General features: G+C 36.2%; 2 protein-coding genes and 1 pseudogene across 2 annotated transcripts; 1 reads left to right on the forward strand and 2 right to left on the reverse strand.

The window, feature by feature from the left end:
• Nucleotides 1–2763: 2763 nt before the first annotated feature.
• On the reverse strand, nucleotides 2764–5832 carry LOC113071175 (adenosine receptor A1-like; annotated as a pseudogene).
• Nucleotides 5833–10247: 4415 nt separating this feature from the next.
• Nucleotides 10248–12619, reverse strand: LOC113071176 (adenosine receptor A1-like). The gene is made up of 2 exons (XM_026244553.1): nucleotides 12228–12619; nucleotides 10248–11379 (listed from the first exon to the last, which is right to left on the reverse strand). The coding sequence occupies exons 1-2, from the start codon at nucleotides 12557–12559 to the stop codon at nucleotides 10785–10787; spliced, it is 927 nt and encodes a 308-aa protein (XP_026100338.1). The 5' UTR covers nucleotides 12560–12619; the 3' UTR covers nucleotides 10248–10784.
• Nucleotides 12620–15062: 2443 nt separating this feature from the next.
• LOC113071178 (adenosine receptor A3-like) lies at nucleotides 15063–22285 on the forward strand. The gene is made up of 2 exons (XM_026244555.1): nucleotides 15063–15883; nucleotides 21586–22285. The coding sequence occupies exons 1-2, from the start codon at nucleotides 15429–15431 to the stop codon at nucleotides 22268–22270; spliced, it is 1140 nt and encodes a 379-aa protein (XP_026100340.1). The 5' UTR covers nucleotides 15063–15428; the 3' UTR covers nucleotides 22271–22285.
• Nucleotides 22286–22589: the final 304 nt, after the last annotated feature.

Below are 22589 nucleotides of genomic sequence, written 5' to 3' on the forward strand. Positions count from 1 at the left end.
TTTCATCATCGAAATTACTTATTTTATCATTTCATAGTCTGGGAAACGTAATCCAAGGCTTTCTTTCATAATGCATATTGCCACCACATATTGTGGCTATTCTCACATCATTCAAAATTGCTCCCATATCGACTGGTACTGTGACTTGATTTGCACTGGTTTTCCTTTGTGGACAGGCTGTGTGATCAGCAGCTCTTCCTTTGAGCACCCATTTCAGTTTCATCAATGGTTTTGTTAGTTTTAGTTTATTTTTTTTTATTGTTTTGCGAACACATTTCTATATATTTTATTTTATATAGTTTTAGTAATTATATTATTTTGTTTTATTAGTATTATAGTTTAGCAGAGCAAACAGAACACTTCCAGTGAAGACCAAAGCAAGACATTTTAATTTCAATCAAAGTTTTTTTGGCACTGATTAGTTAACTCTTCTGCAGACATCTTAATAAAAATAAATAATGGTTTGAGACTGACCAAAAAAACAAACAAATAAATGCAACTTAAAAGTATACAAGTAAAAACTATGAAAAATTCAGACAAACAAAAAATGCAGCGAAAAAAAACAAAAAATGCAGTTTAAAGTTCAATGCAGTTCCGGACCGTTCCGGCCCACTTTAACCTCTGGTTATGTACCCTTTAAGATATTTTCGATAGAGGTTGACCATTAGTGGATTTTACCAATACCAGGTTGTTGCTAGGTAGATGCTTACTAATTTGTGTGTGTAATTTCTGCAGTCATGATTATTTTCAAACAGGTCTCCTGAAGACTTCACTGTCTGCCTTTTTAAAAAGGTATTTGAATTTACACATTTCTATTAATTAAAGGTGGAGTATATATTTGTGGTTGCTAGTGGTTTAAATTAGTATAGCAGTCCATATTCAAAATGTTGTTTCTGTTTCTGTACATGTCGTCACAATAGACACAGATTGAGGAGACACAAGAGGACCAAGCACAATTAACAAAGAAAGGTGATGAGTCTTGCGATGTAAGCTTACGAGTTGATTAATCCACATTTTACTAATCCTCTGGTCATATTTTTAGGTAGATTTTCGAGGCTTTTAAGGTTGGGTAGAATCTGCCATCTCTGATGTAGTTCATTTGTTGCACTGTGTTTTCCACTGTCTGGCAAGTGTGTCCAAATACTATTGGTTAAACTGACAGTGGGTGGAGTCACACAGACCAAAACAAAGACAGACATTCTGACACAAAAAAAATTTTCAAAGTAGAATAACTGGATGTAGCATTGTTTTGTTTTTGTTTTTTTTCTTGGAGAAACAAGTATGTGAACTTAGCATATTTCTTAAATAGCTGCAAATGTTTTATAGCATTTTATGCTTTGGTTCAGTCAAAATAACATACAGCATTTTTAATAAATGCAAAATCTTTACTTCATGATATTGATTTTTAATTAAAGAAATTACACTCACAGCCTATGCTAAAAAATGTCCAGTGTTTTCTTGTGGTGTAGAAATGCATAACATGAATGAGATTTGTGTGCAACCAAATACAAGCCATGAGCTGAAAAAACTTACCAAGGAATATTGATTGTTTTGTTCTTAGGTGGAAAATTGAAACCTAAAGCATTATGACTGTAATGAATATTGGTTTGTTCTGCTTATTGGTGGTAAATTGGTTCTGTTCATTTCTGTTAAATTGTCCCATTTTACTCTGTAAACTAGTTGCTTTGTGTGCATTTCATAAGTGTAACAAATCATCCACTACTCATTCTTAGCCACATGAGGCTACAAAATATTTGTATTACATTCAAAAGAGAGCTGCAGAGTTTTTAGGATCTATAGTATCTATCCATAGTTGATCTAACAGTAGTAAATTCACTATACAGTTACACTGCTTTTACATTCAGTATTTCAGCACAAAAACAAAACAAAACAACAAACATCATATTGACCATATTCCAACTTAAACAGGTGTGGTATAGCATTGCGCTTTGAATATTTAATTCTAGTCATTGTCATTCTGTCCAGTGCAAACAGAACTCCTTGCAATGCAAATAAAGCCTATTATTGAATGTTCACAAAACCTGCTATTTTCTTGACGCATTTATGCTGGAAAAGTGATGTTTGTATATATTTTCGAGACATCGTGGCAGCAGTAATTCATCAAATGATGGAAAATTGCATTATAACTAGGCATATTTCCAGACACACAGTATAGACGTGCTCTTTCTGCATTTTAAAGAGCTGATTCGGGTGCATGGACTGCAGTAATGCCAGAATGCCGTAGTTCGCTGCATCCTTCACAATGTAGAGTGCAGAATGGAAAATGGAGAAATTTGTGGAGAAATTCATACTTTTGGGTATGTTTGTGTTGTTTCCTGATTTGCATAGTTCTCTCAGCCAGTCAGTTGCAACAATCCCAGACAGTGTGTAAAAGTCTGTTCCATTTTTGCAACACCTCTGGGCAGCTATTTCAGGCACCCAAGACCAAGTCTGAAAAGAGAACTTGAATGTGGAAATCTCAAAATCTAACATAAACGGTCCCATAAATGTGTCTCTTAAGCTCAAATAATGTTACAAATTCATGCTAAACCAGCCAATGCACATATACAGTCCTAAGTGCATCTCTCAAAAAACTGTTTCTATTTCAACTGGAGCTCCTAATAGCAGCTGCAGCGATGCAATGACTTTACTAATTGCCTATTGGCTCTTTTATGTAGTAGGCTGTATTATTCTGCCATATTGTGCATTGCATCTCCATCATTGTATATTTAAAATACTTTCATTCCCCCTTAGTCTCAGTCTCTACTGAACTTGGGTTTTCTCTGTGATCGGTCCAGGACTTGCTTGGCTCAGGATGGCTGATGTAGTTTTACAAAGCACAAATCGCTGGATGATATGAAATCAGTGTATCATGGAAAGCGCTGGATGCGGAAAGCGTACACCAGCGGGTTGAGTGCAGAGTTGACGTGTGACATAAAGATACCCACGTAAACAGCATCTTGGGCACATTGCATGTCGGGCAATAAAACACAACACAGTTCATAATATGCAGTGGCAGCCAGCAAAGTGCCAACAGGAAAAGAACTAGCGCTAATGACTTCGCAAAGTTTCAGCTCTTTGCGGTAGTATTTGCTCGAGTCGCAGGTGGCCTCGGCTCGACGGTTGAGTGGCGGCAGATCACGCGAAAGATCTCTGCATACAGTCCGGTCATGATGATCAGGGGCACCACCACCCAACAAAGAAGTTGAAGTAGACCATGTAATCCATCCGCATGACTTTGGTGAATTGGCATTTGATGGGCGTCGTGCTGACATTTCCGGGTGGGCTGAGGTGCCAGCCGGCCATTGGCACTAAACCAGTCAGAAACGAGATGAGCCAACACAAACCCACGGCTACCCACGCCCGCCTCTGTGTAACAATGATGTTGTACCTGTCAAAACAATGCAAAAGCAATGACATAAATTACTTTTTAAATACAATCATAACCACAAATGAAATTGCAGGTGTTCTATACAATGCACATAATGTTAGAAATATCATGCATTAGCACATTAGCACAATTTTCTTAGTTCACCCAAACAGTTGACAGTAGCCAATGACTTCCATAGTTTGGAAAAAATACCATGGAACTCAATGGTTACCAACATTTTTCAAAAATATCTTCTTTTGTGTTCAACAGAAGAAAGAAACTCATGGACGTTTGGAACAACTTGAGGGCGAATGTATGATGACAGAATTGTCATTTTTGGGTGACCTATCCCTTTTTTTAAGTAGGCTACTGTAGTCCTAAGCAGCGAAATTCTTTACTATGTCTGAATGGGATGGTGTATTCCTCAAAACATTCACTGTTTCTATTACAACTGGATCTCCTAGCTTCTTCAATTGCCGATTGACTTTTTTATTTAGAAGATGGGACTTTTTCCACCATATTGCGCATTGCATCTCTGTCTTTGTATATCTAAAGACTTTGATTCCCTTTAGTCCCCTTTGTTGGTAATGGTCATAAATGTAAAATGTAATGTAAATGTTGGTGGCTGGTATGTATTTGCTAAGGGCTTGTAAATGGGTTTACTGCATTGCTAGGTGGTTGCAAAAGTGTATGGGTAGCTGCTCACAAATCTCTATGATATTCTCTTTCCAGATTTAGACTGTGGGATATTTTTCCAACGTTTTATCATCCAATAGATTTATTTTTTGTCCAAATTAATATTAAAGGATTTATTTTATTTTAGTTTAAAATGACAATGAGTTGCACATGCCTTAGGCAGTACAAATACATTTTCTAAACCTCTTTATTTATAAGATATAAATTATGTATTTTAATATATTTTAATATATTCAATAAACCATTCGCCACAAATGTGTTACATAAGCAGTTTAAGTCACATGCCTTCAAACATCAAGCAAATGAGTGGTTAGGGATGCTGCCAAAATACTTTCAGACCATTGAACATCATTCCCCTTGACAGACACTGGAGGTTTAATTTAGCTAAAAGCCTTGCATTACACTAGCCCATTGATTTGCATTAAAGAAAGCAAAAGATATATTGCTGTCCTGCTGTCTAGCCAAGAAGTATGCTAAAACAAAGCATGCATTAATATTAAAGCATAATAGCTACATGACAAATGCAACTTGAATATATATTTATTTATTCTAATTTGATGGTTTGGTGAACAAACATTACATTTTAACAGTCATTTCCTGTTACAATTTATATGTTGTATATGTTAGCTGTAAAATGTTTTCAATGTGAATTAAATATGGTGGTTTATTTTAAAGAAGGACCCAAAAATATACACAAAAAATTTACACACAATCTAAATTTTTATGTTTCAATAATATAATACCACATTTGCAATGGTCACATGACATGCAAGTAAAAAGACATGCCCCTTTTACACTCTATTCCTTCAACTGCTTGTTTTCTTAAAAAAAACAGTATCTTCTATATTCTTTTTGTATTCTATCTATCTGTTTTCTTTTTAGTTATTATACAATTAACAAAAAGCCAAAAAAGGCCTCTAATACTAGCTTGCTTTATTCCTTTTTTATTCATTATATATATATAAAAAACCCTGCTATGTATACTGCATTATTCTAACTGAAACTTGTTACAGAACTTGTGTATCATTGCTCTTTTGTTGATTTTGCTTCTGTTGTCCTCATTTGTGAGTCGCTTTGGATAAAAGCATCTGCTAAATGACTAAATGTAAATATGAGTAAACAAGGAAAATATTTCATCATTATTAAGTGTTTCAGACTCACCTGGTGGGGATTTTGACGCGTAGGAAGCGGTCGATGGCGATGGCCAGCAGGGACAGTATGGAGCTTTGGGTGATGGTGATGAGGAGGCAGGAGATGAAGAGGCAGGTGTAAAAACAGTGTGTTGAGACCCAAGCTGATGACCACTGCCAGCGGAATGACAAGAACGCCAACTGCGATATCGGCCAGTGCCAGAGAGACAATAAAACAGAAAGTGGGGTCTCTGAAAGCCTGATTCATGTAAACCACCAGGACCACCAGCACGTTCCCAAGCACCGACACCAGAGCGATAGTGCTCTCGATGGAGATGTAAATCAAGTCCACCTTCTCCAAACTTTCAGTTACTGTTGACATCTTCACTATCTGTAGCAGTGGTTCCTCCTCCACCATGGCACTGGGTCTTCTATAAGAGTCTCGTGATGTCCTCAAATGCTGGTATGTGATGTCATTTAATTTGTTTTAGTATTTATGGCACAGGTAGTAGTGCAACTGCCCTGACTTATTAGTTAAAGCCATTAAAAGCACGTAGAGTTTCTTCAGAATGCAGCTCCATGTGATCTGTTGTTACTTTGAGTGGCCGTGTGTCTTGTTCTCTTCATCTTGACGAACTCCTGCTTCTTCTCCTGTTGCGTAGGCTCTGCTGACTGGGAAGGGAGGGGTGGTTCATTCTCTGCAGTACTATTTCTTTGCCCACTGCTCGTCTCACTCACCGTATCTCTCTCACTTTCTCTCTGTTTACATACTTCTCAAACCTCAAAACACCATTGGCACTTTGTGCTACTTTTAAATTCCAGTTCATTTATATCGGATTTGAATCGGTGGAAAACAGGATACGGAATGGTAATTTGATTTAAATGGAAGAAAACTCTGCTGTGAGTGTGTTTTCATACACATATTTATTCGTTTCTTGAAATTAACTGATATTAATTTTGATGACTTATTATTTCTGTGTTTATTTCCAGTTTAATGCCACTTAGAAACATATAAAGTTTAAAAAAAGAAAAGAAAATTGACCCAGGCTACATTTATTTGATTCATATCGATGTAATGTTGTAAAATATTATTCTAATTTATAATAGCTTTTATCTATTTGAATATATTTTAAAATGTAATGTAATGTCAGAATCATTCCTCCAGTCTCCAGTGTCACATGATCCTTCAGATATCATTCTAACGTACTGATTTACTGCTTAAGAAAAAATGTTTCTGTTGAAAGCATGCATACCTTTTTCAATAGAAAGTTCAAAAGAAAAGCATTTAATAGACAGAAATTATATTATAAATGTTTTGTTAGTATTACTGTATTGGTACTTTTTAAATCAATAATATCCTTAAAAAAAAGTCTTACTGACCTCAAACTATTGAAAGGTAGTGCGTATATATTAATAACATCAATTGAGATATCAAATTAAGTCGTTTCAAGAAAGTGATCTGGTTTTGCCCATTTTTGTTGAAATATCTTATTTGAGCTCAGTAAATTCCTTTTCATGTCATTCCAGTTCAAATTCCTGTTCAACATCCAGACATCTAATTTATAAACTGAAAGGGAGCCAAAACTTGATTTAATTCGGAATCAGGCACATGCTTGTCCCAGAACCCTGTTTCCTGCCTCATCTCCATCACTGCACGGAGAGACACATAATTTGATATTCAAATGTTTCCACCCAGGAAATCAGACATCATCTTCATCAAATTAATTTTCAGTAATGTTCACTGTAGTGTGGTAATGGATTTGTCTCAGTAATGAGGGCAGCACTTGCCATCCATGATCATTTCATCTGACACAGGGGAAGATTTTATTGCACTTTTATTTTCATTTCAGAGATCAGAGGAATTGTGAGAATTTACAATTAAGTGAGTTATTAGATCCATTGTGATTTCATCTAAACGTCATAGATGTTTTTTTTTTTTTTTTTTAAACTCTTTGGAGAATAATAATATTATAATTGATGTAGATCCAGATCTGATCATTTGTGATAAAATTTGTTGAGAAATGTTTGAGTTCATATTAAAATAATAATATTATGGCACTCTTCTGAAACTCTAGAGGAGACATGTGTGGGGTTTACTGGGGTCTTTTATTCTCTTAAGTTCATTCAGAGTTCATTTTGACTTCTTTTAATATTGTTATTGTCTAGAAGATACACCTGAGACATTAAAGACATCTCATTGAGGATTTTCCTTTCCTATGAGAATCTATGTTATACTTCAAATTCTTATGTGCTCATTAATTTAAAGTTACAAAACATGGCAAATACATTAATTATGGTGAATTTTAAAAAGAGAATTATTAACTTACAGCCATTTTACTCCATATTTTATTTTATTTCAATACTTTAACAACACATTTGTAACTTCAAAGCCCTTTGACATCAGTTACATGTCAGTGTTTAATTATTTTTATTTATCTTTTATATATTTATTTATATTTTTATATTATATTTATATAATTATCAGCTTTTCATCATCTCAGGAAAAACCTTAAATTGGAAGATTCTGATTGGTCAGTCATAACAAAGTGCACAGCTGTCTCATAATGCAATGAAATGCCACTCCACTTTGCCAAGATTTCATTTCATTCCATTAAGATGTTGCAAACCCCTAAATGTCTTTCCAGGGAAATTCACTACTTTAGATTTAGTATTATTAGTGATTTTCGCATTGCTATTGTTCATAATAAAGATGAGTGACTCATCATGCACCGTTTGTGTTGAAGTGCTTTTATCTTTAAGTGACTTTTACAAAGCGGGTTATAGTTGCATTGCATCTCCATCTTATCTTATTGTTTGCATGCAAAGGACAATTTACAGTATGTTAAATGGATAGCTATTGCTTAATGCATAATGCAACACTCATGCAAACCTTCTGGTAAAGACTATATCATGCGTAACCGCCTGTGCGGTTTTCTAGAGACTAGTGACAAGAGAACCATAAAGGCCTGAGCTGTCATGGGGACGTATGCTGTCATCTAATTGAAGAGAGATTGATGTATAAAGCACAAAGGCTTTAGGCCCCCCCCATAGGACTTGTGCGGTAAGCATGATGCATAGAGCAGTAATGATTGTTTACGTCTGTCTTGAGGTTCAGTGATGATGACGGTTGAAGAGTAAATGGAAATGTGCTCTAATAAATTCTGCCATTACATACAAACCATTGTTCTCATATAAAGTGTGCGATGCAAATGATGTGGATCTCATACATTGATTTAAACTTTGTCTTTCCCCTAAAACAAGTGAAAAACTGATTTACACTGAAGGAGAGACCCAAGCCATTTCTAGAGACACTGGAATATCACAGAAAATGGATATTAGGGTCAGTTATTTGGCAGAAATCTTTTAAGTGTATGCATGTCAAATTTGCAGTGTAGTCAGTTGTGTGGTGACAAGTGAAGAAGTTAGTGGTCAAAGACGAGTTACGCAAACCTGTAGTTCCTGAAGTAGAGCTTTCGATTTGTTGGGGATGGTCTGTTGAACATTATTTTCTGAACAATCGACTGAGCAGTGCACAGAATATCGAGCAGCCGTACGTCTCTCCCTCACAGCTGTGTTGTCATTTGCATCAAATTAAATACAGCATATAGATGTGTGGTTTCATAACCCCTGGTTATCGTGCCGCTGATGAGAATTGATTTGGATATTGCTTTTCAACCCTGCGCCAAAAGGTGTATTTCATATTTTTCCAACTTCACTCAGCAAAATGAACTCAAGCGATGTTAGGAAGAGTAATAATGTGGAAGATGATCATCATAAATCCTTCTCATTCTGCTCACGTTGTTTGGACCTAAGCCAATATTACGTTGTATAGAGGAAGGACAAAATGTCCTGTGAAAACTGAGACTTATCTCACTGAGATCCCGTACTCCTCCCAGAGGAACGCCCCAAACGTTCCCTCAGGATCAGCATTGTTCACTTTCACATGGCCCGATGCCAGTACATCAATTAAAGAGACTACAGTACAGCGGGAACGTCCAGTCTAATATACAGCAGAGTCCAACCATCTGAGAAAACAATGATAATCTCATTAAAACAGAAAACTAAAGGATTTTAATAAGTGTTACGACGTGAAAGGAATATTTAAGCTCTTACATAGGGATTCTACTCTTGGTCAGGAAAAATCTTACAGTGTATATATATAAAATGTATATACAATTTTTATTTATTACATGTCATGTGTGTATATATATATATATATATATATATATATATATATATATATATATATATATATAATGTCACAGACTTGGGGTACAATGGCTGGTAAAGGGTTTTTTCAGAGCTGAAAAAGAGCACTCTGCCTAGACAAACTCCTAAAACCTTATCTTTCACAGAAGAAAGAAATTCTTACACGTTTGAAACAACATGAGGGTGTGAAAAATGACTTAGCAAAATTTTCATTTTCGTGTGGCTGATGTTTTAACTTTGAAATTTATGAAGTTATAAAGGAAGGGTGTGGAAGGTCTGACATGCTGCACATTATGGCTCAATAAAAAAAAAAAAAAAAAAAAGGCTCAGAATGACTGTGTCAGTTTCTCGTCCTCTTTCATCACGATGACATGTAGGTCTGTCTCGATTTTTGTTGTGCAATATATTGCCCCAGAAATAATCTTTATTATTGTCATTTTAAAGGCCATTTCATGCCACTGAATATAAAATCATAATGTAACAGCATAAACTGCAAGAAGGCCTACACACTTCCAAATAACAACAAACTTTTATTTTTTGGAATATTTAGATTGTTGAAATTAAGGGTCCAAATAGTAAATACCTTAAAAAAATAACTAGTAAATAAACTTTTTTATTCAAAGTAATTTGTAAAAAGGCACAGATACCATTATATTTTAATGATAGCACGAGACATAACAAATTAAACAATTTGACAATTTATGAATTACCATAGAAAGTTCTAAATTTATCCGAAATATAATTTTTTGTAACATTTAAATGCATTTACTGTCTCAATGTAATACATCCTTGCTGAATTAAAGTAATAATTTCATTCATTCAAAAAAGTCTTACTGACACCAGGCTTTAACAGTAGTTTATTTATATTATTTATGGCTAAGACTGTTGGTGAGATAAAAAAAAAAAAAAAAAAAAAAAAAAACAATACAGGTATACACTGTTCATTGAAACACATGTTGACTATACCTGGGCCAGTTGTCATAAAAAGTTAAGAAACGCAAAACAAATAATTGTATAAAAAATATTCTACAGATATTTTAGTAATAAATTTTATACATATATACCATATCAGAAATTCATGAAAAACATTTCAGCCTCTTCATTCTACAGTTGGTGTTTTTTAGGTATCTCAGTGCAGTTTTACATTCTTTTGTTAATTACAAATATGACAACACTAGAATTACAGTGTATTTTGGACAGTAAAACTCAAGACAAATATTCTAATTTAGAAACAAGGCATATACAAATCCACTGCTGGCCATTTCTTTTTACTTCTAGCCTGTCTTATTGTACGTGATGGCAGTCTTATGCTAACCGTCCTGATTTGCGATCAGAATGACCTTTGGTTTGGCTTTCATGCTGCATCTGGCGGTGCTGTTCTAGGTGTTATCCGAATTCTGTATATCTCTGTTCTCCTCCGAGGTTGTCAGCTTCATGAGGATGCTCTTATATGCCATCTTAATCTTAGGGACCTTGAATGCGTACACTATGGGGTTAACGGCGGAGTTAGCGTGAGAGAGGAGGATGCCGATGTGAATGGCGACACCGGGCACTTTTACACTTAGGTAGTGTTCCATCGCATTCATTATGTGCAGCGGGAGCCAACAAACCACAAACAGGACCAGAACCAAAGCCAGAGAATTGGCCAGTTTACGCTCTTTATGGTAAAATGACGTGGACTCCGCGCGGTTCCCGACTCCTTTTCTCAGTTGTTTGGATATCATATTGAAGAGTAACAAGTACAGGATCATCATGAGGATGGTGGGTGTGAAGATGCAAGCGAGGAAGTTGAAGTTGACCATGTAGGACATGTCTATAACCTTGATGAAATCACACATAATAGTGGTGTTATGAGTTGTTGTGTTGTTTTTTGTGTGCCATCCGAACATGGGGATGAGGCCTAGTATAAAAGCAGAGAGCCAACATACAGTGACCGCGGCCCACAAGTGCTTCTTTCTGACTGCTCCTCTGTACCTGGAAATTAAACATTTTATTAATACAATATCAATATAATTTGTATAATATTCATAATACAGTTATTATTATTACATTTTAAAAGTTGTGGGTTTGGCAAGGTTTTTTTTCTAATGTCTTTAAAAGTCTCTTCTGCTCACCAAGGCTGCATTTATTTTTATTTTTTTATTTTAAATAACTGTTGTCTACTGTAATATATTGTAAAATGTAATCGATTGCTTGATCAAAGATGAATTTTCAGCTTAAGTTGTGCTGCTTCATATTTTTGTAGAAACTATGATACATTCTTGTTTTCAGGATTTTTTGATGAATGGAAGGTTAAAAAGAACTTGTAATATGAATCTTTTTTTCAATTTAATGCATCCTATATTGAATAAAGTATTTGGTTAAAAAAATTATAATTTCTTAAATTATTTAGCATTAAATGTAAAAAAAAAAAAAAAAAAAAAAAAAAGTAAATTACAGACTTGAAATCAATGGCGTCATGAAAAGTTGCCATTTAAATGCTTATAGATCATATTAAAAAGTAAACTTATTAAATCACATTAAAACATATTAAAAAGTAACTTTCGGAGGCAGTGCAAGTTATTATAGTTTGATTTGAAGACCATGAAAACATTTCTGTGAAATAAACACATTTTTAATGTACGATAAGATTATTTAGATTTCATGTTGACTTAAATAAGGGTTATGTTTCAAGTTGCACATTACTTAGAATCATAATCATCTTTAAGATCTGCAAGCATTTGCTTTCCTCCTTATCAGCGAGCTTGATCAACTTGGCAACCACACAAGAAGGTCTACAAATATGCATTGCAAAAAAAAGCTTGTCTATGAAATGTTCAGACCTGAGAGGGTTATAAACACGCAGGTATCGGTCCACAGCGATGGCCAGCAGGGAGTGAACGGACGCCTGGGTCAACACGATGATCACACAGCTGAAGAAGAGACAGCCGTAAAAACTAGTTTCCAAACGTCCATCAACCACCACAGCGAGAGGCACAGCCACTGCTCCCACAAGAAGATCAGCCACCGCCAGAGACACAACAAAACAGAATGTGGTCTGACTAATGGCACGGCACGACCACACGGCCCAGATCACCAACATGTTCCCCAGGCAGCATCCTGCAGCGATGAGTACCTCCAGGGAAGTATAGACCACCTTCTCACTATCAGACATGTCTACAGTAGGCACAGGAACTCTACAGGAACTTGCTTTAAGTAGTGGTGGTTGAAATAGGAAGTTGTCTTGACACATGCAGAACCAAAGATGCTCACACATGAGCAAATAGTTTTTTGCAAGATCATGACTTTGGCCTGGTTTTCTCTGAATTTAAAAAGAAATAAAGAGAATGTTTCAGAAATTTGAAAAACAAAATGTTTTATAATTAAATAACCAAAATATTTTTAATTATAGGTGACCACGGACCACAAAACCAATCTTTAGTGTCAATTTTTCAAAATTGAGATTTAAACATCATCTGAAAGTTTAATAAATAAGCTTTCCATTGATGTATGGTTTGTTAGAATCAAACAATATTTGGATGAGAAACTATTTGAAAATCTGGAATCTGAGGGTGCAAAAAAATAAATAATCTAAATTCTGAGAAATATATAAGTTTTTATATATTTACAGTAGGAAATTTACTAAATATCTTCATGGAACATGATCTTTACTTTATGATTTTTGGCATAAAAGAAAAATCGATCATTTTGCATACAATGTTTTTTTAGCTATTGCTAAAAATATACCCCAGCGACTTTGACTTAAGGTTTTGTGGTCCATGGTCACATATTTAAAAACGAAGTTGATATACTACCATTCAGAAGAAAGATTTAAACTACTTTTTTTTTTCAGTAACAACACATTAAATGAATCAAAAGTGACAGTAAACACATTTATAATGTTACGAAATATTTCTTTCAAATAACTGTTGCTCTTTTGAACTTTCTTTTGAACTTTCTAAGAAACATGAAGATAATTTTATTTATAATTAATTATTAATTAATTCATTTTTAATTATAATTTCAACATTGATAATAAGAAATGCTTATTTCTGTTTCATACATAAACATATTAAATGTAGATCAAATACATTTCAGGATCAAATAAATGCAGCCTTGGGGACCGTATATAAGAGATTTCATTAAAATATTTACCAATCACAAACATTTAAACAGTATATGATAATGCATTTTTTAGGTAATTCATTTGGCCACTATTTACATTTAGATTTTTGCTAGCGCCACGCTCTGCTGATTGATCTATATTTATAAATGTCATGTACTCTAATTTCTCTGTTGGCACCAAAAGCAATACACCCCTATAGTCATGTGCCATAAAACTGTGGCTAAGCTTGTGGCTGGTTAATCAGGAAGCTGCTGGTTTGATAATTTCAAGTGAGTCAACTAAAATAGTTTTTGTGCTCTCGAGCAAGATATAAACTGATCACAATTGCATTTATATATATTAATATTTATTGTGCATGATTCATCAATGCAGAAAAACATGTTCAATCAATTATGTTGTATTATCAAAATGTGATGATATCTCTGCCTTTGAAAAAAAAAATTATTTCAAGTGATGTCACCCTGGACATGCTGGCAAGTAATGATCCGAAAACAAGTGTTAGTATTGGTATATCCCCTCTAACTTATCATTTATGTCATTCATAAGAAGTAAGTTCATTTTATTTTATTTATTTATTTTATGGTGGCTGTTTCATGACTGTCAAGAACAAAAATAGGATTAAGAAAGTTTCATTTGAACTCATACTTCTCTTCAACAACAGTTTTCGCTTACAATGACTGAAAAACGTTCACTGAACTAACCTCTTATTAAATGTCAGAGTTACATTTAGCACTTCTTCATGTCAAAATGACTGAGATGGCCAATCAAATGAGAGAATGTGGAGGCAGGGCTTTAGCGTTCACTTCCAAACTCGCAAACTTCCCTAAGCACTTCCCCTTGAGAGAATCCCCACTGACACTTTTAACTGCATTCCACTTCATGAAGTGAATGATGGGAGTTTATATGGACAGATCCTCTCCCCCTCCATTTTGACCTAATATTTACACATCAGTTAGCTCCATAGACCACAATACAACACGATCATGTCATCATCGCAGATCCCATTTAATTTATACCAAGCCCAAGTAACCAATAAATAGGAAATTGCAAAACAGCACCAGTAGTGGGCACTCGTGCAATGTAATCAATGATGTACATCCGAGTAAACGAGATGATGGGAAGTTAGCAAGTAAAGGGCATAAAAATTAGCTGTAACGCAGCCAATCGTTTCATTCCAAATAGGAAATTTCACCCTGCAAAGGGCACTTCAGAGTGAAAACATTCATGGCCGCCATATTGCAGGCTAGTTCCAAAGTTAAGTTCTCAAATCTGGATTCCTTATTAATTTAGATATTTGAGTGTTCTGGAAATCCCATACTTTCAATTCTTCGTTCATTAGGGACCAGATATCGCATAGGAAATGCACTCGGCTGATAGTGAAACCACGGACACAAACATGTCATTTCTAAACTTACTCATATAATGCAGAATGGTTATAATACCTTTAAGTGAGCTGCACACTGCATGTTCATAACAAAAAGTGTATTTTAGAGTTACACAGTGTTATGCATGTGACAGTCAGAAATCAGTAACGCATAATAGTGTTCCCCATGGTTCATCCATTGGTGCTGCAGTATGAACACAGATTTGCAGAAATACATTACACATTCATCTACAAGAGAGAACTGTATAATTCTAATGAAACAATTAGAAGCCAATTTAGAAAAGATAATGCTGTTGTGAATCACACTGTACATAGACACTGTAGCCAAATCGGAAACAGCCCAGTGTTCCACATAGGGGACAAACTAATTTAACATTGTCACACTTAACACACATGGTCTTAAATGCATGGCAAAGCACTCAGGTGTTTTAAAGAATAAACGTAACTAGCATATGCGCACATGAGTAGAACAAACAATTATGCAGTGTGCTCTTTGGGCATTTGTTTGTTTAACCTGCATTGAAAAACCACTAAATGATCCTCCTCCGGAAGAGGTCTGTAGGTGTCAAGGCTTTTTTTTTTCTTGGCAGTGAGAATAAAACCCATTTCCTCTTTCCAACTTTCACTCACACAGAGGCTTTCAGTCCTGTAAGCACAATGGTATCAGGTGGAGAATTCCTTTACATCTCTCTTGAAGTGCTCATTGCAGTGGGATGCTGTCTGGGCAATATGTTGGTGATCTGGGCCGTGTGGAGAAGTGGAGCCCTGAACAAACCCACTTTCTGCTTGATCGTGTCTCTGGCAGTGGCTGATTTCCTGGTTGGGGCTGTGGCAATTCCTCTGGCTGTGACTGTGGACCTCCACATCAAAATCCCTTTCCATGCCTGTCTCTTCATCAGTTGTTTTCTCATCGTTCCTCTACAAGCATCAGTGCTCACCCTCCTGGCTATTGCTGTGGACCGATGTCTGCGGGTTTGTATCCCTTTCAGGTGAGTTGGCTTCCAGAGGGCTTTGAAATGACATGAAAATTGGGCTGTAATGCATGGAAAGTTTGTTGAAAGCAAAAGCAAAATATTTGAGATTCTTTAGTATCTTTAAATTAAAAATCTATTACATAATCAAATAAAGCTCATTGATCGTGTCAGCTCTTGTGCAGATTGGGTGCTTATCATTTATTAATTGTGACCCTGGACCAATGTCTTATGTCACTGGGATATTTTTTAGCAATAGCCATAAAAAAAAAAAAAAAAACATTGTATGGGTCAAAATGATAGATTTTTCTTTTATGCCAAAAATCATTAAGTAAAGACCATGTTCCATGAAGATATTTTGTAAATTTCCTACTGTAAATATATAAAAACACATTTTTTTTATAACTAATATGCATTGCTAAGAATCCATTTGGACAACTTCAAAGGCGATTTTCTCAGTATTTTTATTATTTTGCACCCTCGGATTCCAAAATTTCTAATAGTTGTATCTCATCCAAATATTGTCCGATCCTAACAAACCATACATCAATGGAAACTGACTGTAAATTCAAATTATCACGACAGATGTGAAGGGGGAGATGAATTTATAAGTGCATCAGGTTTTTCATCTAAAAAGAGTGCACCCTTGTATCCTCGCTCATAGCTCGTCTGGAAGTCTCACTCCTCGTTCCTCGCCTCCTCACAGTGCAATTAGAGAACTGAGATGGGTTAAGCCTAGAAGGGATACAGCTGCAGCTACCGGGCATGTGCACATGCATTATACCTATAATAAAAGTAGATGTTAAGTTTTGTGAAGAAAGCCACTCGCAGGAAGCTTTTTAGCTGTGTTTATGATCAATATGCAGAGCAGTAACTGTAAAATATTAATATTAGGTATGGAAATTACATTTAGATTTTTAATTTTAATTTGCACTACTGTGGACACTTTTGGCATTATTTTAACCACCAACCAACCACACCCCTGCCCCGCCTGCACTGTCCTCTTTTTAGAAAGCTAAAATATGGTCACCCTAGTACAATGATCTCTCAATCAATGCAATTTTGATCAATGCAATTTTGGTTGCTCAGTTCATGACCCCTTTAAGGCATCTTTGAAATGCATCTCAGGAATGCAAGTGCAGCACCTATTTCTTTTCAGAAGGAGATTGTAGTTGTATTTATCTTAATTTGAACAAGCCTCTTGTTCAGCAGGAAAGAATCAGAGCGGTCAGGGGCGTGTACTTGAGATCGACTCTGTGGGAGAGTGAGTGGGACATGGCTCCACTTCACTCACTACTGCACAAACTCAGGTCCTGAATCAGCACAAGATGTTAGCACCCTATTGGGAAACTGCAGGCTTCACTTTTCTTCAGTGGAAGAGAGTGAATGTGTGTCATCTGTCTTTTTTTACAGTATGAGGGGCCGGACAAACCTTAATTAATTCTGGAACTCCCACACACATACATTTCCCTTTCACATGCATATATTTTTGCTTCACACACACACAAATTCTCCTTTCACATGCATATATTCGTACTCTCACACAAATGCATTCTTCATTCACATACATATACAGTATATAAATATATATAGTGGAAACGCAAGACGTATGTGGAAGGAGTATAGTGGAAATGAATAGTATACCGAACTCAACACTCTGGGACCTTTTATAGCACCTGTACATAATTCACATGTGACACCCCCCCCCCCCAGCCTTTTCACCACCCGCTATTTGGCGATCACACATATTCTCGCCCACAGACATGTGACACATGATCTTCATCGCCATTAAAACCACACATCACTGAAATATAATCACTTATAGCTTCTTCGCAAGCATAGCAATTTGGCTTGACGTGTTAACCACACAGATCATGCCCGTATGCAAGCAGTATAGCTGGGTAGATGTTCCATTTTGCAACCAGGTTGCAAAATGCATCACCTTCATCTTTCCATCTTCTGCCTAGCATAGCGTATAACAACTCTGTATCAAAAAATATCACCTTTAGGGTGTTAATGGATGTTGAGCAAAAACATGCATTCGAAACCCTTATCTTCTTTTAGCTGGAGTCTTAAGTTGCAATGACCCTAAATCATCGGTTAATGTTTGCAACCCTATACTGATCCTATTATATTCAGCCATCTCTTTTATCAGCTTCATTATTAATATATCTTATTCAAAGTTTCTTGTTTCTGCATCGATATTATCACAGTTCTCAATTTGAAGTCCATATGGTGTTGATGTTTCATGTTTCTTCTTTGCTTTTTGGCACTTTTCCACTTTCGCTTGTTTTTTGACTCTCCTGCTTTCTACTGCTTGTAGCACTTGAATCATGAGATCACCAAAGTCAACATTTATGTTACCTGCTTCACAATTTCCTATAGATTTTGGCCCAGTCGGAGGTTGATCCGAAAACCACATATCTGCCCCATTACTGGGAAATGCCACAAAACAGAAGGAGTATAGTGGAAATGCAAGAAGTATACTGGAAACGGAAGACGATCAGGGTCACCGGGACAGGTCCTGATCAGTATGGCTGAGGTAGATGAGGTGGCCGCACAAGTATTTCAGCAAGCTATGTGGGTTTAAAAGAAAAATAAAATAAATATTATCATTGTATAAAAGCTACATTGCCTTGTCCCTTGAGGACGCAGGATTTTCTTTCACTTATAATTTAGGAAGTGAATAAAGTGAGAGGTTGCAAGTTAGGGACAGCGATGTCTTAATATTATTTCCATAACTCAAGATTTTGACTTATTGCGGTTTGTTTATTTTTAGATTTAACTGACATTAATAAATATATAGCTTCACTGTAAAATTGTGAGGACGAGCTGAGCAAGTCTTGCACATGTATTTCCTGGTCTGAGAGTGACTCCCTGCTTAAACAGGAAGTAATGGATACCAAAAAAAGAGTTACAAATATATGTATGTAAAAGGAGAATGTATGTGTGTGAAAGCAAAAAATGCATGTATAGAGAGAATATACCCGTATTTTCCGGACTATAAGTCACACTTTTTTTCATAGTTTGGCTGGTCCTGTGACTTATAGTCAGATGCGACTTATTTATTAAAGGGGGGGTGAAATGCTCGCTTTCACTCAATATCCTGTTAATCTTGAGTACCTATAGAGTAGTACTGCATCCTTCATACCTCCAAAAAGTCTTTAGTTTTATTATATTCATAAGAGAAAGATAGTCTGTACCGATTTTTCCCGGAAAAACACGAGCCGCTGGAGGCGTGACGTGTGGGCGGAGCTAAAGAATCACGAGCGCGAGTAGGCTTTTGCGTCGAGAGCATGTGGAAGCTGTGACATTACCCGGAGCCGTTGAAAAACTTATATAACGGCTCTGACATTGCCTTGAGGAAAAAAACCATCATCCAAAATAAACCATGGCTTACAGTCAGATTCAGCGTATATTTATGATCCAGAATCAGATCCCGAGGCTGAAACTGAACGAGAGTAGCAGCAGCAACGACTCGCTCCGAGCGGGGCTCTAACCCGGGTCTCCAATGGGAGGCGGACGCACTAACAAGGAGGCAGAGATATTTTAAGCAGTTTTACTCACCGCCTGCGGTTCCAACACATGATAGTGACCCTTTTTCGTTGGGATTGCATCATCCTTAAGAAATCCGTCGTCAAACTGGCCCTTGTTTGTAAAACAAGCATCCTCGAAATGCAGGGAACAAACACAAACACTTGCACAACTCCGTTAATGCTCTGTAAAAATAAACTCCATCCACTGGTCCCTTAATGCTGTTTCTCTTTTGGTAATCTGTGCAGGGTTGTCTTGCCCTGGCACCAAAAACACACTCCTTTTGTGACATTTCGCGACGCTCTCGCTCTGATCAGTGAAGTCTGTTGTGCTCTCAGTGCTCTGCTATACGGGAGCGCGCGCTCTTCCGGCAGAAGTGCCTCAGGACCCATACAAGGAAATTCCGCTCCATCTAACGTCACACAGAGCCATACTCGAAAAAAACTTTCCGAAACTTGTGACAAACCGGAAGGAGTATTTTTGGAACAGAAATACTCCTTCAAACGTACAACTTAATTTTTGAAACTTTGTCCATGTTTAGCATGGGAATCCAACTCTTTAACAGTGTAAAAAACTCAGTATGCATGAAATAGCATTTCACCCCCCCTTTAAAATTAACTTGACATTTACCAAGAGAAATGAACTAAGAGACATGAACCAAGAGAAAACATTACCGTCTACAGCCGCGAGAGGGCGCTCCTGTAGTCTACACTGAAGACATAGAGCGCCCTCTCGCGGCTGTAGATGGTAATGTTTTCTCTCGGTTCTTGGTTCTAAATAAATGCGACTTACAGTCCAGTGCGACTTATATATGTCTTTTCCCTCATCATAACGTATTTTTGGACTGATGGGACTTATACTCAGGTGCGACTTATAGTCTGAAAAATACGTATGTGTGTGAGAGAGAGTTAAAATGCATGTAGGTGAAAGGAGAATGTAAGTGTGTGAAAGCAAAAATATATTTACTGTTTGTGAAAGGATAATGTAAGTGTGTGAAAGAAAAACATATGTATCGTAGGTGAAAGGATAATGTTTGTGAGAGTGCCAGAATGTATTATGGTATGTACGGACCCTATTATATTATATTATATTATATTGGAGAGGTGACGCATTCAAAAACTTGAAACAACTTTGGAATTAGAATTATCTTAAACTTGGAAAAGGGACTGTTTTAGAATTTAGAAAAATGCTTTTAATAAAAAATATGTAAGTAATGTTTTTAAATAGAATATTATTAGAAATAGTTTTTTAATTATTTATTATGACTATTAATTAGTTATTATAATGTGAAATAGAAGCAATTTCAGAACATAAATTACATTTACAACGTTTTGCGTGATGTTCATATTAAAGTGTTCATTTGATGTTTTAATTGTAACGTATTATTTTGTGTATTTGGTGTAACATATGTTGACATGCTTTAATGTTCAAAACACATTATTTTTCAAATACTGTACATTATTGTTGGTACTCCATGCCCAGCCTCTCTCAAGCATGTTTTCTAGTTCCTCTTTCCAATAAGCACAGTCTGCTCTGATCGGTCAACTGACCCAGTGCATTGTGATTGGCTGAACACCGCAAGCACTAGTCGGAAATGTAACACCCTTATACACCACAGCTTCATCTTTCAAAATAAATGTAACAGTTAATAATGCCCTTAGTGTTACCATCAGTTCAAGCCCAAAAGGGGAACAGAGTCACATGACAACAACAGTGATGAATCTCGTATGTGTTTGCATTACAAAAGTCACGGTCGGTTAAGACAGCTGACTCCACTGTGTGACCCTATCTGTCTCTGTCTCACACATACACAAACACAAACACACACACACACACAATGCCCAAAACTCCACATTTGAACAGTCAATAACAAATACTTATACTAATAACAAAACACACTTACAATAGCTGATTCCGAAGCGCCAGATTGTCGTAGCAAAGTCAGAAGTACCTTCTCTCCTAGGTCCATGAAATGGTCTTCTATAAAATGCATTGCTGTTCTGTTGTAAGTAATCTTAAAGATTCCTAGATGCATCTACTTTCAGAAGGCCAAATAAAGTGCTTTTGCTTTCCTGGATACACACACATCTCCCTTACAAGACTGCTTCAGCAATGAAATTGCATCATATAACCCCTTTAAGAAATATTGGTAAAAATTGGTTTTGATTCTCTTCTTTGCTCTACAGGTACAAGGCTACAATCACTAAGAAGCGCTCATGGTTCCTCGCCGCTGTGTGCTGGATACTGGCATCTTTTCTGGGCTTCTTACCCATGTTTGGATGGTACAACCATGACACACTGACACGTTACAACTCCACCTCCATAGAATGTCAGTTCCTTGATGTCATTCCCATTACATACCTCATCCACTTCATCTTTGAAGGCTGTTTTCTTCCTCCACTGGCAGTCATGATCGCTTTGTATTGCTACATCTTTTTTAAAATTAGAAGTGTTAGAGCAGGTATGTCAGCTGAAACCAGTACATGTAAAAAAAAGGAGCACCAACTAGCTACCTCTCTGGTTTTAGTCTTGGCTCTTTTTATTGTTTGCTGGCTTCCGTTACACACGATACAATCAATCACATACTATAACCAGAGTATACATGTCCCATCCATTGCTTTGTACTTTGGCATTCTCCTCTCTCACGCCAACTCGATGGTTAACCCTGTAGTGTATGCATTCAGAATCCCTAAGATAAAGCGGGAGTACAGGAAGATTTGGAGGAGGATGATTTGTCAACAGCAGCAGGCAGATACAAACAGCAGCAGGACTGCTGCTAGTAACACCACCGACAGCCATGATGGACGAGTTCATGTGAAAATCAGTCCACAGGGGGGAGCCACTGACATGACTGACTCCACAGTAAAATAAATAAATCAAATTTGTTTGTAAATGTAATATAAATTATATAAATATAAACATGTAAATACATAATATTTTATACATAAATATTTTTTAAATAAAAACTGTATATGTGTGTATTTATATAAACAAATGTACACAGTACACACACATATTATATAAACAAAACTTTTATTTTGAATGTGATTAATTGGTTGACAGCACTAATATATATGTTTGTGTGTATATATAGCACTTTTTTCCAGACTAAACCTTTCTAATTTTACTTTGGGTTGCAGTTACACTGTACTGCCAGTAGGGCGCCTCAAAACACCACAGTCAAAGTCTG

This window comes from Carassius auratus, unplaced genomic scaffold, assembly GCF_003368295.1.
Source record: "Carassius auratus strain Wakin unplaced genomic scaffold, ASM336829v1 scaf_tig00006410, whole genome shotgun sequence".
NCBI lineage: Eukaryota > Metazoa > Chordata > Actinopteri > Cypriniformes > Cyprinidae > Carassius > Carassius auratus.

Excerpts from the sequence above, each read along its gene's own strand:
- LOC113071176 (XM_026244553.1), bottom strand. The coding sequence starts at position 12,559 with ATGTCTGATAGTGAGAAGGTGGTCTATACTTCCCTGGAGGTACTCATC. Across the intron at positions 11,380-12,227 it reads CGTGTTTATAACCCTCTCAG|GTACAGAGGAGCAGTCAGAA; the intron begins GTCTGAACATTT and ends TTTAATTTCCAG.
- LOC113071178 (XM_026244555.1), top strand. The coding sequence starts at position 15,429 with ATGATCCTCCTCCGGAAGAGGTCTGTAGGTGTCAAGGCTTTTTTTTTT. Across the intron at positions 15,884-21,585 it reads CGGGTTTGTATCCCTTTCAG|GTACAAGGCTACAATCACTA; the intron begins GTGAGTTGGCTT and ends TTTGCTCTACAG.